Source organism: Protomyctophum bolini, assembly GCF_963924005.1.
Source record: "Protomyctophum bolini genome assembly, chromosome: 1".
Taxonomy (NCBI): domain Eukaryota; kingdom Metazoa; phylum Chordata; class Actinopteri; order Myctophiformes; family Myctophidae; genus Protomyctophum; species Protomyctophum bolini.
Window position 1 is genome coordinate 17586936 of NC_137862.1, and position 17223 is coordinate 17604158.

Below are 17223 nucleotides of genomic sequence, written 5' to 3' on the forward strand. Positions count from 1 at the left end.
GAGTGGAATTTCTTACCGTAAAACCAGGATACTCCAATGGCCTCAATCAATACGCCAAACAGTATGGATGTACCCGCTGCATAGTTGTCTAGCAGAGTCAGTACATAGATACCCCCCTGTACAGAGTGATAGAGAAGGGGAGATACACAGAGAGAGAGAGAGAGAGAGAGAGAGTTAAAGAGGAAAATGTCAAAGAGAGGGCGAAAGTGTACAAAAAACATTTGAAAGTCTGATGTTAATCACATGAATCCTAGCGTCCATGTTATAGGCTAATAGGCCTATATAAATAATAGGCCACAAACTATATACCTGTAGGGTTTTCTGTGAGATATTACAAAATGCAAATATGTTATTGGCAATGTTGACATGTTAGTCGCAGCAAGATGTTTGCACTGGAGATATAATAAAGATTGTAAAATGCATGGACACAGGTCCATTTATACAGTATCCATTGTACATAAATTAACATTCAGAACTATGCAGTTGGATACTTTTCTCTAATTTATTCAGCTCAAAACAAAAAAAAACCTTATGAATGGGCAACTTACAGTAACCTCTCTAAAAGCATACAATGAAAACCCCTGTAATGAATCAGGTACCAATACCATGTGAATACATTAACGACTGACTATACAGAGGAGATAAAAGAGACATCCGCTTTCTTACAAAGCATCAATTGAATCCTAAATTTGATAGACCATGATGAACTGGATTGTTTTTAGACTACTTCCACCGTTTTTTTTAAAGGGAATTGGTACTCTAACTAAAGCCTTGTGGAATTGCAGTGCAACAAGTTGCTCATATAAATGTAACCTTATGCATGAACAGGTTGTCCCTCACTCACATGTACGGTGATGGTACTGCATTAAAAAAAAACAGGAAATAAAGGTTGTAGCCTCTCTCACTTTCCCGTGCACACATCTTCTCTCTCCTGTCTAGACAAATACACACACAAATGCACACACAGCCTAGAGATGTGTGTGTGAGATGTCTGTTTGTCTGTCCTTATAGTGGCAACAATATATTTAAATCATCTATCCTAAATGAATAGCCCAAGTGTCAATAAAAAATACATGCATCTTTTGAGTCTGTATTTTGTGAATACATTTTTAAACAAAAGCATAGAATTGTTGTAAATGCATCAACCTCTAACAACAGCTGTCATCTGAACGTCTGTGTGCATGTGTGCATTATAAGATTATACAATTTATGTATAATATAAACAAAGCGAGATACATCAAGGAAGTAGGTTAACGTGACATGACGAGAGTTGTTGCTGTGAAAAGGGCATTTGGTTCCAGCTTGGCATTTGATGTGGACTGTCCAGTTTTATAATGTTGCAAACCACAGTCTTGGGGGAATTCTGTTTCAACTCATTTTCTGGTCTGTAGGATCAAGACAACACAGCAGACTCAATATGCTCTTCTCCAGGCACTGCTTTTGACAATGGGTGATTCACATTATAAAATAATTTACTTCTAGAATAGGCTAGAAATAAAAGGACAAAATATCTTTTGTAATATTTGATTACTTCTTGTCTGTAACAATAGACAGCTGTGCCTGTTAAGTTTCTTTTATTAAATGAAAAAGCTGTTCCAGGGAAACTGTGTGGGTTTGATGGAAACCGAAATACAGTAGAAAATAACTTTAAATGTACAAACAGTTTAAATAGACTTGGTTATTGAGTAGAGAAGCATACATTTGCTTAGTAGAAAGTTAGTGGAAGTTACTGTGCAAAGTATAAAAAGATTTAATGTTTGAGTGGAATGCATCTTTATAACATTAATGTATTTTGGAAGTAAAGCATTTGAGAGGAATACAACTTTAAAAGCATGAGAAGTTTAACTTGAAATAAAGAAGAATACAATGAAAGAGTGAAAAACAAGTAAAGTTTAAATTAGTCTGTGTTATCACCCTCAATGGCATTATGTAGGCTACTATATGGCAAATTCCAAATTTGGGATCATGTGACCTCTCAGATACACGATGTCTAACATTTCTCATATAAAAGGACTAACATTGACTTCACCAATTTGCATTACATTTGCATTATGGAGCTGTTAATATTAGTGCTAGGGGTTGAGGTGGAGAGGTGAGTTCAGATTCAGATTAGCTTTTCATTTTTGAAAGATAGTGAAAGATTGTGACATTTTATTAACGTGTTTTTATTTGTATTGTTTTATATACAGTGGTTAAAATGGGTTGTGCACAAGCTACACTATTGCCAGATGAGATCACTTCCAAAAACCTTGAGAGGACTGATATGACATGAAATCTGTGAAAACAAAAAAAAGTGAGAAGAAGGCGAGAGAGACTGACATTAGTGATGCAGAGGAGAGCGACCAGGAATGTTCCGAAGGCCGTCGCGAACGTGAACAGCTTTCTGTGCCTCTTTAGGATCTTAAAGTCATCTGCGAGGCCTGTGATCACCGCCTCCATGCCGCCCATCTGGGTTAGAACACACGCACATAACACACGCACACACCCCACAAAAACAGAATTTAGCTTCACATTTTCTGTAATCAATAAAGCTGGCTTTTTATTTCTGAAACAGAAGCCTGGATGTTTCTAAACCAATCAGAGCGTCACATCCCTTCAGGCTATGGCACATTAGTAGCTGCGCTAGACACGGGTGCAGTGACAGTCTGCTTTTTTACAAGGGAGAGATAGACAGCGAGCCAAGCATGTTTGCTACTACAGTACGTACGTGGCTTATTTCTAACATGTGTTTTCAGATATATATTTCAGCGTGTTGATTACGTTTAAAATGAGTAATACACTGTCTGGATGTCATCTTGAATGACATTAAAATCGGAGTAGTTCTGTAATCAAAATCGTTTGGAGGAACGTGCAGATATGGGAATAAGTGAATGAAATCCATAATTTATAGTCACGGGGCTTGGCTGCGTTCGTCACCATGCAGCACGTTTTCGTTCAAAGGAAGTAATTATAATTGGCTTTTTATGGACTTTTGATATAAAATACACACACATGGAAATGTTCCCATTGTTTTGGCATCTATTGTTAGGTATGACCACGGATGTGCTCTAAAAGTGTGAAAAACGTATTGTTCATTTCACTACGTCTTAACACAACGCGTGCTAACGATTACCGCAGCCTGATTACTTCTGACCAGTGTTGGGCATCGTTACTTTCTAAAGTAACGTCGTTAGGTTACTGGATTACTGCCCATAAAAAGAACCCCTTACCGTTACAGATTACCTTCTGAGAAAAGTAACATGTTAGATTATTTTCCGTTATTTTCCGTTACCAGACAATTAAAACCCATTTCTTTATGCTTGCGCAAGTTGGTTACATTGTATTAGGCTACTGCCTACCGTCAATGCGCCGCATTATCACGGCCCGGTTAAAAACGAGAATGATACACACCATGAACTGACCATAGACAATATCCCCTTTATAGCTCTCTCTTTATTAACGATAACGAATATAAGTCGCCACAATAGCCAGCCTATACACGTAGGACTGGACAGAAAGAGCTATAGTGCAGAGAGTACAGACAATACCATACTAGGCTGTTGTGCTGCGCTCTGATGCCCTCTCCACGCCGCGCACCGTGGCGCATGAACAACAATAACAACAACTCCACGTGGACCCAAGACGACCCACGTATGAATTAGATAGTTTATAAGAAATGGCATGGCGGCCATCCTTGCAGGCAGTGACAGTAACAGAATGAGAATCCTGTAGGCTGTAACCTGTTCATTTTGGGGGGCTTCAACAACAGCCTGATGATGATGAATGATACTATGAAACTTAACAATTCATAAACTAGTACACACCTAATGACGCCGCCACGGAGGATATACTGCATGTTTAACGTAATTCCAAAGTGTTTAGCCTACATTGTTTAAGTCATAGACGCATGCGGTTTTTATAAACTTTGGCTAAAAGCATGTTGTTATTATTATTCCACTACCACCCGGCACCACTACCACTGTCATGGTAGCTGGCTACAACCGAAACAACTTCCTCTTCAAAATAAAAGCTACTTGTAACAATACTTTTATTTCTTAAGTGAACTACAGGATGTAGTAGACGCAGGATGTATAGTACATGGTATAGTGGGCTTGGAAGGATAAATCACACAGAAGGCAGGAGAAATAAACTCCGCAGGCAGTCGGGGCTTTATTATTTTTAAATCTTGCCAACAGAATGAACAGGGACACATTATAATAACGGGATTACTTTTTTGGAAAAGTAACTAGGTAACTAACTACTAAATTGCAAAACTAACTAGTTAGTTTATTCCGTTATCAATAAAAGTAGTCCGTTACATAACGTCGTTATTAATAGCGCCGTTACACCCAACACTGCTTCTGACGCTACGCTGATAGCATTGGACGACCAACCTTTTCCAAGGCCGAATTTTACAATCTTCCATTCTGGAGATATTTACCTTTATGTAACACCTGCTTTTGTAGTAACGTGCTCTTCTTGAACAGAAAGCCTAGTTAGGGACCGTTTTCACCGAGTTCGCCGAGGGACGATACAATCCGTGATGCTTGATCTATTGTCCGGGTGTGTACAAAGGCGATTGAAAGTAATCAATAAAAACATGCGCTAAACGGAGATCTACGTGTCCCGCATTGGACTGTTGGGATTTGAACCACGTAGAAAACCGGTTCTCGCATTCGGAGCGTTAAAGGAGATACAGACAACTTCTAGTGTTTGTACACAGAAGTGAGTGATGTTTCCAAACAGAATCAGGCAGCCGCAGTCGCCGCGGTGGTGACTCCCACCATTTCAACAAATAAGCACATACAACCCACTTCACATGAACGATATTGATGGAGATTTTGTGGGGGTTCTTACTGCTGCTTACTGCTGCTGGATTTCATACCACTCAGACCAGGCGCTACCCCACTATGGGGAAATATATATTATACATTGCAATTGCATTGCATTTTCATTATAAAACTGCTGGATTGAACACACACCCTCACGCTGCTATTGGCTAAAACCGGCGTCCCAGCAGTTAACACTAGTGGATATAAACACACAGAGGGAGCCAAAGGGAGAGTGTGCTGTTACACCTCAGCATAATAATATATAGGGGAGGATAGAGGGGAAGAAAGGCCAAAAATATAGATTTAGATATATATATTTCATTTTTTGACTTAAAAAGGTGTCTATACGACCTTTAAGTTAGGTCCTGTACGTAAGGTACATTATGATTAGCTCTGGATTGCTATGTGGCCTGTAAACAGGCAATGACCCGTGATCCAAGATAGCCATGCCCATCTACTTTTCTACTTTCTACTACTTAGCATTCGCAGATTGGTCGACTACAGTATGTCTGAATACACAAATCTGATGAGATCGTTTGGGTATCATATTTCTTAAATTTCTACGACATGAGGTCAACTGAGGTGACGAGTCAATAGACAGTGGTTCCTATAACCCAAGACAACTGGCAATTTTCACTGTATCTGTCTAATCAGGGTCTGGCACGGATGCGCAACACTGGATGAATGCAATTACATACCAGAAGAAAACTAGTCATGTAGGTCCCCAGGGAAGCTGTCTGAAAAGCACTCGGAGCGGTGCACAAAAGCTACATCTGTCTGTCTGCAAGCAGAAGCTCTTTGGCAGCTAGAAAATGCATGCAGTGTCAACACTGACATGCCATGTAAACAAAAGCATACAGTATTTCTGAGAAATTGTCAGTGTCAGAAAGTGTCAGTTCATATTGCTTCCAGCTATTTCTTTTAGGGGTTTATTGTGCAAGAGCAAGGCTGGCTTGGGACAGCATTCAACCTCGCCACATGGAAACTTGGTTTCTGTTTTATGTGCACGGAAGCCTTATCTGTGTTTTTCTTTTTATTATCAGAAAAGGTCAGAGAGAGGCTGAGAAAGCTATAATTTGTTATGCATATATTTTATAATATTTGTAATACTAATGCATTAGCGTGCGTTGTTGCGGGCAGCTGGTGTGAACTCACCGAGCTGTCTATGCCCAGCGTGAGTAGCATGATGAAAAACACGATGGCCCAAAATGTAGAGCCTGGCAGCGTTGAAATGGCTTCAGGGTAGATGATAAACACCAGTCCTGGCCCTACACACACACACACACACACACACACACACACACACACACACACACACACACACACAAGCGCGCATGGGAACATAATGCAGACATACAGTATATACATTTATAACTTTATAAACACACAGTATATACACGTCACATCAGTATTTCTTATTGAACACTGTATGTAAACACCCGTATAAAAAGTGCATTGTTAGCCAGGATGTCAGAGCAAAAACAGAGTTCTTGTACTTCCTCTGACCTCCTCATCCCACCAGGTTTTGGGAGAGACGTGAACACAGATAAGAGAGACATGTTAGGTGGGAAAGGAAAGAGCACTGCACAAAATAGGAAACATTTAGCATGGACTTTTCAACTATAGGTGTTTGTTTTGTCAGGCAAGTCAATGACAGTCATATCTAACTATAAATGCACCTCTTTTATAGTCTTTGTCTGTGTGTGTGTGTGTGTGTGTGTACTGTTGTAATCCACGTAACTCGACAACTGTTCGCCCCACCGTCTTCAAATTCGACACACGTGTTCCACCCCCCCCACAGTCAGTGACTTTTTATGCAAAAATAGTGAATCTATGTCCAAAATAGAGACGCGGCAAGGTTGAAAGTGGTTTGCTGGAAAGGACATTTTGTACACTGCTGAATCGTATAAAAGGAAAGAAAATACAGACAAATGGAGGGGACAGTATGAAGTAATAGACAGGTTCACTGAAAATACAATCTTATTCACATCCTTGGCCGGGAGAATAGGAACATCGGAGGAATTATGACAATTGTGCAAAAAGCCAAAAAGTAATTACAATCATCATGTCATAATTGTGACAGGCGCGCGCACGCACACATGCACACGCACGCACACACACACACACACACACACACAGACGCACGCACGCAAATTGCTGTTAGTTGTGAAATTGTGTGTGTGTGTGTGTGTGTGTGTGTGTGTGTGTGTGTGTGTGTGTGTGTGTCTGTGTGTGTCTGTGTGTGTGTAGGTGCGGGTGGGTGGGGGTAAGTAATAAAAGAGGAGGAAATACATCATCATAGTATATGAATAAGCCAATTGTCTGTACTGTATATCAGTGCCAGTCTCCCCTGCAGTGTAAATGTAGTCATATTGGACTCAGTAGAGACGATTCTGTCAACAATTTCTTGTGCGTTTGATCTTTTCAGCTTGTTCCTCATTAACCTTGCATTGTTTTACCATACATACAGTGTATGGTAACATGTATAACTACACAGACAGGAGACCAGCTGTGTCTGGGTGTGTGTGCTTCTATTGTGTTCATTCATGCACATAATGCATCCACTGAGGACACCAAAGGTCATGTACACTGTATATCATTTCTTCTGGGGATCCATGGGTTAATAGCCGGGGGTGCAGTTCCTCGTATTATGACTTGCAGTTATAATGAAGTGTCCTTTCAATATTATAGAAGATATATAGAAGATTATTCTGTGAAGCACAGCAATAATACTACTACTACTACTAATAATAATAATAATAACAATAATAATAATAATCCAGACAACTTTGCAGATGTGTAAAAAGTCAAAAGACTTGGCCACACACATGTCATGGGCGGCACATACAAAGCCAAAAGAAAAGGTATACACAGAACACTTGGTGCTGATCAGTCCAGTGGTTTGCAAGATTAGCCCCGGGCAATCAGACAAGACACAGAGACCCATTTGTAGACGTCTCGCCTCTTACAGAGCCACAATGTTAAAATGTTTAATAAAGGGGCAAGGGAAGGACAAAAATAATAAGCATATTTCTATGGTAAAGAAAATATGTTGGAATATTGCTACTTTTCTGAATTCTAACGATATTGTTAACACCCTGAGTGGCATAAACAGAGTCCTATCAAATAGTAACACCCAGCGCTCAGGACGGAGATTAATAAAAGGACGAGATTTATTGATCGCATCACTCCACAGGCTGGGAGCCGCAGAGCGTCTGTTGGGCAACATTCAATGTCCTTTCCGGTCTAACAAACGTATGCACCCTGATGTGGTGGTGGATGGGAGTCTGGGACTCATGGTTGTATTTGTGTAGTGTGATTTATCATACATTTAGGCTTAAGGTTATATATAGGCTAACAGTAACACTTACCCTCAGTTGCCACATCCTCTATATTCACACCATGTTTTTGAGCCATGTAGCCCAGTACAGAGAAGATGGCAAACCCAGAGAAGAAACTGGTCACACAGTTTATCGTGCTGGTCAGCAGAGCATCCCTGCAGGAAGAAAACAGTGCGTGCGCACACACACACACACACACACACACACACACACACACACACACACACACACACACACACACACACACACACACACACACACACACACACACACACACACACACACACACACACACACACACACACACACACACACACAAAGAGAATCCCATACTTTAAAGCTTGAAGTTTCCATAACACAGAGAGACTGAACAACATGGGTTCAGGTCTTCAGTAACAGCTACATAGGCTGTCATACAGGCATTAAACAAACCCCCTGTGGTCTCCAAGGCTATACAGGCATTAACACTTCATGTATATCTGACTACTAACGATGATTACACTCTAACAGCTACTGCTCTGACACTATCACATACATATAGTATCACATTGAATTTCAGCCAAAGCATTGCATATTTCCATCTTGAATGCTTAAAGGACCACTTCACCACTTTTCAACCTATCTTCATATAATTGCTCCTCACTAATAATCTTTATAAAATAGCACCATTTATTTCTACTCAGTCTGTGTCTCATAGGAGGGCTCAGGGCTGTGGGCAGCTCAGAAACCCATTCATCAGTGACATCATCGATGGGGAATCCAAGCTAATAGAAAGTGCAGGCTTTCTAATAGAAAGTGCAGGCTTTCTATTCCTGAAAAGTTGCAATGCAAAAATAGAAGCCATCATTCTCAAGATAATACAAATTGTAATATATATATCTTGTTTAAAAACAAGGTGGACGGGTTTCTGAACTAGAAAATAGGTTGAAAAGTGGTGAAGTGGTCCTTTAATGAGGTGTGTGTTGTTTTTTCTCCTACTTGGTATAGCTGGACACAGCCTGAGTTTAGTCTTGTCATTATTCAGTTGCTCTGTGCAAAGCTGTAGTCCCGGGTTTCCAAAAGATGCCATACCGTTTTCCTGTTAAAGTTTCCCCATAGCTTGGCAGCATATTTGAACTGGAAAAAATGTGAACTTGTCATACGGTTTTCCACCCTGAGATTGGGAGGTCTGTGTTCAATCCCTGGCCCAGTCATGCGGAAATACTATACAAATAGTACTACCCAATGCCTCCCTGTTTAGCACCAGGGTTGGATTAGGGGGCAAGTCCAGCCAGAAACTGCCTGAAGCATTTCCCAATACTAATGTTGATGATGTCTTGTATATTACTGTATATTATTGTATGCCTTACATGTCTGGATTAAGGCCCGGACGGTTAGCTGAACCGTCTGGCTTTACTGATATGCCTGTATATTCATCACTTACTGATACTGATATGCCTATGCCTGTATATTCAGCACTTGCATACATTTTTTTTATGAACAACAAACTCTAAATGAAAATCACATGAAGCACACTCAAAAATATTGTTCAACTGCAAAATCCAAGTGAATGACAGATTCATTCAGCATCATATCTTTGCGTTGGTTCAGCCAGAGGACGTTCTGATCACAGTGAATATGCTGTCCCATGGCCAGATCCACACCTACAATATGTCTCCAGTCCTTTCCAGAGGCCTACGGTAATCGTTCCTGGTAGGTTCCAGTAATAGATACCCCTCCCTCCCCCCAGCACACGCACGCACGCACGCACGCACGCACGCACGCACGCACGCACGCACGCGCACGCGCACACACACACACACACACACACACACACACACACACACACACACACACACACATATGAATCTCTGTTTGATGTTGATCCACTGATGTTACGTGGACAGTATGCACTGCCTGAAGATGGTCCTGCTGCTCACTCAGAATCCTTAAAATAAATTAAAATCTCCTTCCTCCTCTGCCTCTATGGGTTTTTTTTGCACCCATTGTTGTGCAACATGTGTACTCTCAATGGCTTATACTGAATTATTTCCAATTAGGTATGGTCACATAATAACTATAATAACTGAGTTTGACCAGATGAAGAGCCTTGGCTGATGAGCTGATTTGAGCAGATGAGCGGGTTCTCTTCTCTTTTCCTGATGTCACCTTTGAACCCAGCACCTCCACTGAGTGGTGTGCGTATTTTACTATAGTTTCCACATAATAACTAGAAACAGGTGTTGTAGTTGTGTTTAACTTTTGTCATGACAAGTACATAATATACATGAGTGTGAAATGTGTCTAGCGATTGAGAGTTTTACAGAAAGAGTGGAGACGATTTATTAATTGTGTTTAACTACCTGAACAGGGATTATGGTTTTGCCAAAACAGTGATGGACATGACACATGGATTTACTGTAGGTTAGTGACCATTTGGTTCAGAGAATGGGGTTTAGGGATTTAGCATCCATGGAGACAACGGCGTCATCTCCGGGAGTACCTGGTAGCTTAAGCACCCACTGGCAAAATAATAAGCTAATAAGCACCCACTGAAATAAAGGCTGAAGATCCCCTCCCCCTGGTCATTTTGTCACGTAGTCACACACCTTTACGGATGGGTGGGGGGCGCTTGGGCCACTGAGGTGGTGGGTGAACAGGTATTCATTCAAATGCTAATAAGGTGGCTTTTTGTTTTGTTCTGCTGCCAGGTAGAGAGTATAAATGTTGCATACAGTACAGTACAGGCCCTCGTTTCACCCACTTCTTTACTTCTGTAAACCTGTGATGTGACAATAAAGCTCAGATCGCTCAGGTCTTCTAATCAAGCAAGGCCTTCTTACTGTCCCAAAATCTAGGCTAAAAACTAAGGGTGAGCGAGCCTTCGCAGTTGTGGCAGAGACTCTTTAAAATCCCTGGCAATAAACACGTTACCAACGATTAGCTTGCTCTGAGGAGCCATGCCGTAAAACCTGTATACCACAGCAAACACATTAACCTGGAAAGCTTGAAAAATCCACAAAACTTCTTCCACTGTTAAATGTTACATATTTTTCTATGTGGCTACTGGCTAGGTCAGACTGCTACAGATGCCACGCAAACCAACAGATGTGGAAAAGAAGCTCTCCACCTCCAAGCCTGCTCTCTCTTAAGGAAAGGAGTATGTAGACAGAACCCACAGCCCTGGGCTAGTATCTGGCAACCCTGCCTGGACTTTATCCTTATCTGTATCCGGCACCGGTCCAGAGGGGTGAGCTGGATTGATTAACATCACCTCTGTCTGCTGCATAATCCCGTTAACATAGGAAAGGAGGGACAGTATTGATAACAACACAAGGCTAAATGTGGCTACAGGGCCTATTGTGGGCTCTTAATGATAGTGAAAGCAGATATTTAACAGCAGAATGTCATACCTGTAGCAGTTGTTGTCAAATTTGTTGTAGCTGGCGAATGCTATGAGCACGCCAAATCCTGCCCCCAGCGAGTAGAAGATCTGAGTGGCAGCTTCAATCCACACCTACAAGGCAGGATCACAGGGTTAACTGCTTCTGATTTCAGATCAATGCTTACATACAAACTCTGATCTGCAGCTATAGCTTAACCATATGAACCCTAGTGCCCTTATCTTCTTCCACCGAAGAGATTTGGTGTAGAAGGTAAAAAGGAGAGGGCCTGGTATAGATTGATTGATTGAATATTTTATTAGACAATATAAAAATGCAAATAGCACAAGTTACGGTCCAAAAGGATTTCATGCGTGCGTGAACAATAATCGAAAACAACAATCGATCACCTCCTCTCCCTCTGACCTGCTGACAGGTGACATTTTAGGCCTGTTTTAAAGGAAGCGAGTGATTTGTTTGTTTTAAGAGAAGGGGGCAGGGCATTCCACACCTGATTAGCAGTGCTGCAGAAGGTGAATTTACCCATATTTGTTTTATAAGTGGGTGGCACCAGATCATTGTTCCAAATTATTTTGGGGGGTCCTCAAATTATAAAAAAACTGAATGGCTGGAAAATTGAAATGAAGAGTTTACATAGATAGATAGATAGATAGAATATTTTATTGGCAGTTTAAGAAAATTACAGAAAATGACATCATTTAAAAAAACGCCAAATGGACTTAGACACAAAAAAGCCTTCGCTTGTTTCCATTGTGGTCCACTTATATTACATATAATTACATATAATACACATAGTACATACATACACCTTCCCTAATGGTTATATCTGGTTTCAGTATTTATTTATGGTGTATTGTCTCTATTAAGTTTATTGTAGCGGTCAATTTATATTGGGGGTCGAGGTCAACTTCATTCTAAATTCTTTTGCAACGTTCAAAATAAGATTTCTCCATACGAGAAACGGTAGTACCTACCATTATATAATTAATAACAGCACAAAGTTAAAACAAAATGTTCTACTTTTAAATAATGCCAGACAAAAAAAGAACACATCTCTGGCAATGTTATGAATAGCGACAGACAGCTCATGCTATGGCTGTCATGTGGCGGGCTATATCAGACCTTGGGGTTGTTGAGCATCCTGATGTCGATATGGAGGTAGGCCTTGATGCCGCTCATGGCCCCAGGGAGGGTTATTCCTCTGATCAGCAGCACAAACAGCACCACGTATGGCATGGTGGCTGTGATGTACACCACCTGAACACACATGCACACACGCAGACACAGTTCATTAGTATAAGCTTGTAGTAACTGTATGTCCTACATCAGTCTAAAGCTCTATGTAATTTATTGGGGTATTATTCTGTCCAGTCTGTATGGTAGAGTATGTAAATACAATATAACTTTACAATATGACTACAATTGGGGTGGTATTATTTGGTCTTCATGCTCTTATATTGAGACATTTAGACACATTCCTATGTCTAGGTTGGACACGACCCCGTTGCTGTTTTGAGTTGAAGTTAAAGGACCTATAACATGAATTTCTAAAAAAAGAAAACCTATCTCCACAAAGATCAATTTTTTAACAATCAGGCTTTCTCAATTTAAATGGGATTTAATGTAAATTATATGTAAAAACGCTTTGTCTGATTTGGTCCTCCGATTTACGTCAGGGCTGTCGCCCTACTTTGAATAATCCCTCCCCCTCTTCAGTGTACAGTTTCGATCTAGGTTTCGATTTTGTTTGCAATGTCCGCCATTGTTACTCGCTCACACTGCCACAGTCAGCGGACTTCCACACTCGGTTCTCGCCGGAGCGCCGGACAGTCCGCTCCCTAAATCTCTCCCGTGGGAAAAGGACACAGGGCTCAGGGCTGGGAGAGGACCCTCGCGTGGGGGCTAGGCGGAGGGGAGAGGTAGCCGGGTTAGAAGAGAGTAGCCTCGGAGACCGCAGAGATAAAGTGATCCCCATCATCCACCGCCCGGAAGCGAGTGGAGGAAACGAGACTTCCAGTGCCCCACGAATCACGATTAGGAACACATGAGCAGGGAGGAGTTGAGACAGTAGCTGCTTTAAAACCAGCCAATTGTTCTTTCTTTTTACTTGTTAATTTGTGCATTTAAACTATAGATTCCCAATTGAATCTCCTGATTGCACCAATTGCACCTTGTGCAGTAATTAGTTTCAGTAAGCTTATTATGTTCGCGTTTGTCACTTCTGACAGAGGGGGTCACAGTGCAGTTGCTTAGAGGTGAGAGGAGCCTCCTCATTCGGACAGAATGAGCAGAGAGGCGGGCAGTGTAAGTTATTAGTAGAGTCAAAGTGCGGTTTGGTCTTGCGGGAAAAAAAGCGTTTGAAACGGGAACCGATAGCACCAGCAACACATTTTGATTTGATTTGAAAGCACGTTATTGACTCTAAAGCCTAATGTATTGTCGATGCCGAGAAAGGCCAATAATTGGACAATGCGTGTCGGGGTGGTCTTGTGTAGGTTAGTTCGCAACTTCGCATTATACTTTACAACTTTGATCTCGGCATTGAGCAGCTCTGTGTGCATTGTCTGTGTGCTTAGAGTCGCCTCTAAGCACAACGTGGCTTTACCAAGTTTACCCCATGTTGCACAATGCAAACTAAAGAAATAAGCATGAAGACCCCTGTACCCTACCCACCGCCCCGTCCATCCTCCCGTGCAAAAGTCTGGTGACGCGAGGTTATCCCCAATGCAGATCTACAAGCTCACTATGTCGCACCATGCAAAGAAATACCCACCCCCCGTCCATCCCCCCATGCTGATCTACAAGCTCAGAGTCGCAATGTGAGATTATAGATTGGCTATTTTCAAATGGACAAAATGTATAGAGCTGAAATGGTTAATGTAAGTTTTGTAATAATCAAAATCTACAAACTAACTGATAACTAAAGTTTTCAAATAAATGTAGTGGAGTAAGGGGCACGGTGGCACAGTTGGTAGTGCTGTCGCCTCACAGCTAGAAGGTCCTGGGTTCGATTCCCGCTGGGGACGCTGTGGGAACTGGCGGCGTGTTCCCTCCTCCGCGTCATCAGTGCCCATACCCGAGGCGGGGGTAAGTCCCTGCGACATACTAGCGTCATGTCCAGGGGGTGTACTTGTACATCAAGCTGCCTCAGTGCCTCACGCTACAGAAACAGGAGATAGGCTCCTGCCCTATGGGCCTCATGGCTTGGCAAGGCTACTTACTTATTTCTGCTTTAAAATAAAAGTTTGCCCCGAGCAAGCCAGGCAGGCTCTATTTAGCTCAGTGGTAAAAAGATATCAGCACTTTCACTTGCGCAGGAGACCAGGGCTCAGACCAGGACATTCACATCTTTAAAGTACCTTGCCCGAGGACTTGACTCCCTTCCACAGGCTGAAATACAGGATGAAGACCACCGCCACCAGACACAGGCTGAGCTCCCAGCGTGGAGGTCCCAGGTCATGGATGCCCCGGCTCTCATGGAGGTGCAACACACCACGCCTGCACAGGGAAACGCACGCACGCACGCACGCACGCACACACGCACACACACACACACACACACAAACACACACACACACACACACACACACACACACACACACACACACACACACACACACACACACACACACACACACACACACATTTCAGAACGGTAATTTCATTCATGTCATTATATTTTGTCACATTGTGTGGCTACATACAAGATACAGGGTATAACTAGGCAAAATAGCAGCAATCTTTTGCAGTCACTTTTGGAACAATTAGAAAACAGCTGATGGCTACTTTCGTTGAATCGTTGCAAGACACCGAAGTATAAACTAGGCGTACTGTAACTCAAACACCAACCTTTAAACCTAACCATAAAACAACCATTTCACTATAGTGAGAACAAGGAAATGTATTAATTGTGATGTATTGTGTGTATTATTAACACACACACACACACGCACACACACACACACACACACACACACACACACACACACACACACACACACACACACACACACACACACACACACACACACACACACACACACACACACACACACACACACACACACACACACACACACACACACACGCATGCATGCACAGAGACACATCTTGTACTGTACATACACATGCATACACACATAAGCAGTACCTCATGATGAGGGCACAACTATGTTCAAGAACAAAATGCTTGCATGGGGCTTATGATGGACAGTTTGGAGCACAACCGTATTAATGCTGTCCACCAATAATATTGTCATGCGGTGTAGGGTATCAGAGTCCTTTTTATTACCGTCCAAAAAAGGTTTCTTTTTCCTTTGTTATATTCTTAGGTGCTACATCCCAGACAGGATTGTTATTGTCTGGGTTAGGGCCCACCCAGGTTACACTGCAGCCAGGGGGAGACTCAACAAATCCACCCACACTGACGACGGGGTCTCCACGTGTGTAGAACTTCGTTGCTGTCAGAAACCTTGTATCTCCATTCTCCATTGTTTAAACATTTTCTTTTTTGCAAATTAATGCTCTGCTTCATCATGAAGAGCAGTGGTGGAACAAGTAGTAATATTTTTTGTAAGTAAACGTGTAAATACCACGTGTAAATTCACCTGTGCCCTGTTATTCTGTGTCTATTTAAGCCCTGTGTTTGCATTGTGTTCTTGTTGGTTCGTAGTTCCCTATTGTGTGAGTTCCTCTATTATGTTTTCTGAGATGCCTTTTGCCCATTCATGGAAGATCCTGAGTTGAATTGCTCTGCCTGCTATCGCCTGCATTTGGGTCCTCATCCGTACTCACTCAACATGAGGTTTCCAGCCAACAGCGACAACATGCCTGCCTGATTGCAGAGGGACAGTGGCCAGGACAAACAGCATTTCAAGCCTCTTTCCAAAACACCTCACTGTTATCACCATCACACCACAGAACAATGCTGTTTGGAACAATCAAACTCTGGCACCTTTATAGTTAAAAAGCAACACCAATGGAAAGTACTGTACTTTTATACAGTACATGGAACTTTATAACCTCCCAGCAAGCACGGTCAGGACCTGGACGAATCAGTGACGTCTCGATTGGGGCCAGATCAAGTCAAACCAAGACTAGTCAGATCTGGCCCAGAATATCACCTGATTTCAACCAACATAAATTTTCCCCACTAAGACGGACGTCCGTGGATGAATCAGAGAGAGTCTGATCGAGGCCAGATCAACTTAAGTCATATCATAACTAGTCAGATCTGGCCCAGAATAAGATATATTATTTAATCTGGTGAAGACGTCCTGGAAATGACGTAAAGATAATCCCCATATGGGCTGTGATCTGGCCTAGTCCTGAACGTCACCGGAGTCACTGGAGGACGTCATCATTACGTTATCATGACGTAATTTGGCATGCTGGGCTATTAACCTTGATGAAAGATGCATGACAGCGAGAGCTTTGAGTTGAATCATGCCTGAGGTAACTGTGAAATTTCTCTCTTTGTCTCTCTGTCTCTATCTCTATCTCTGTCTCTGTCTCTGTCTCTGTCTCTGTCTCTGTCTCTGTCTCACACACACACACACACACACACACACACACACACACACACACACACACACACACACACACACACACACACACACACACACACACACACACACACACACACACACACTGGTTTGTCTCCGTCAGGCTCGATACAGTAGTGAATCG

The 17223-nt window shown here is 42.1% G+C and overlaps 1 protein-coding gene across 1 annotated transcript in view; it reads right to left on the bottom strand.

The window, feature by feature from the left end:
• Nucleotides 1-17223, bottom strand: part of slc6a2 (solute carrier family 6 member 2) — a 50374-nt gene that overhangs the window by 9464 nt on the left and 23687 nt on the right. The window contains exons 5-11 of the mRNA XM_080757190.1: nucleotides 14895-15033; nucleotides 12658-12792; nucleotides 11545-11648; nucleotides 8183-8307; nucleotides 5967-6079; nucleotides 2320-2448; nucleotides 17-116 (exon numbers count right to left, since the gene is read on the bottom strand). Coding sequence (XP_080613316.1) covers nucleotides 17-116; nucleotides 2320-2448; nucleotides 5967-6079; nucleotides 8183-8307; nucleotides 11545-11648; nucleotides 12658-12792; nucleotides 14895-15033 — 845 coding nt within the window. The remainder of the gene's footprint in view (nucleotides 1-16; nucleotides 117-2319; nucleotides 2449-5966; nucleotides 6080-8182; nucleotides 8308-11544; nucleotides 11649-12657; nucleotides 12793-14894; nucleotides 15034-17223) is intronic.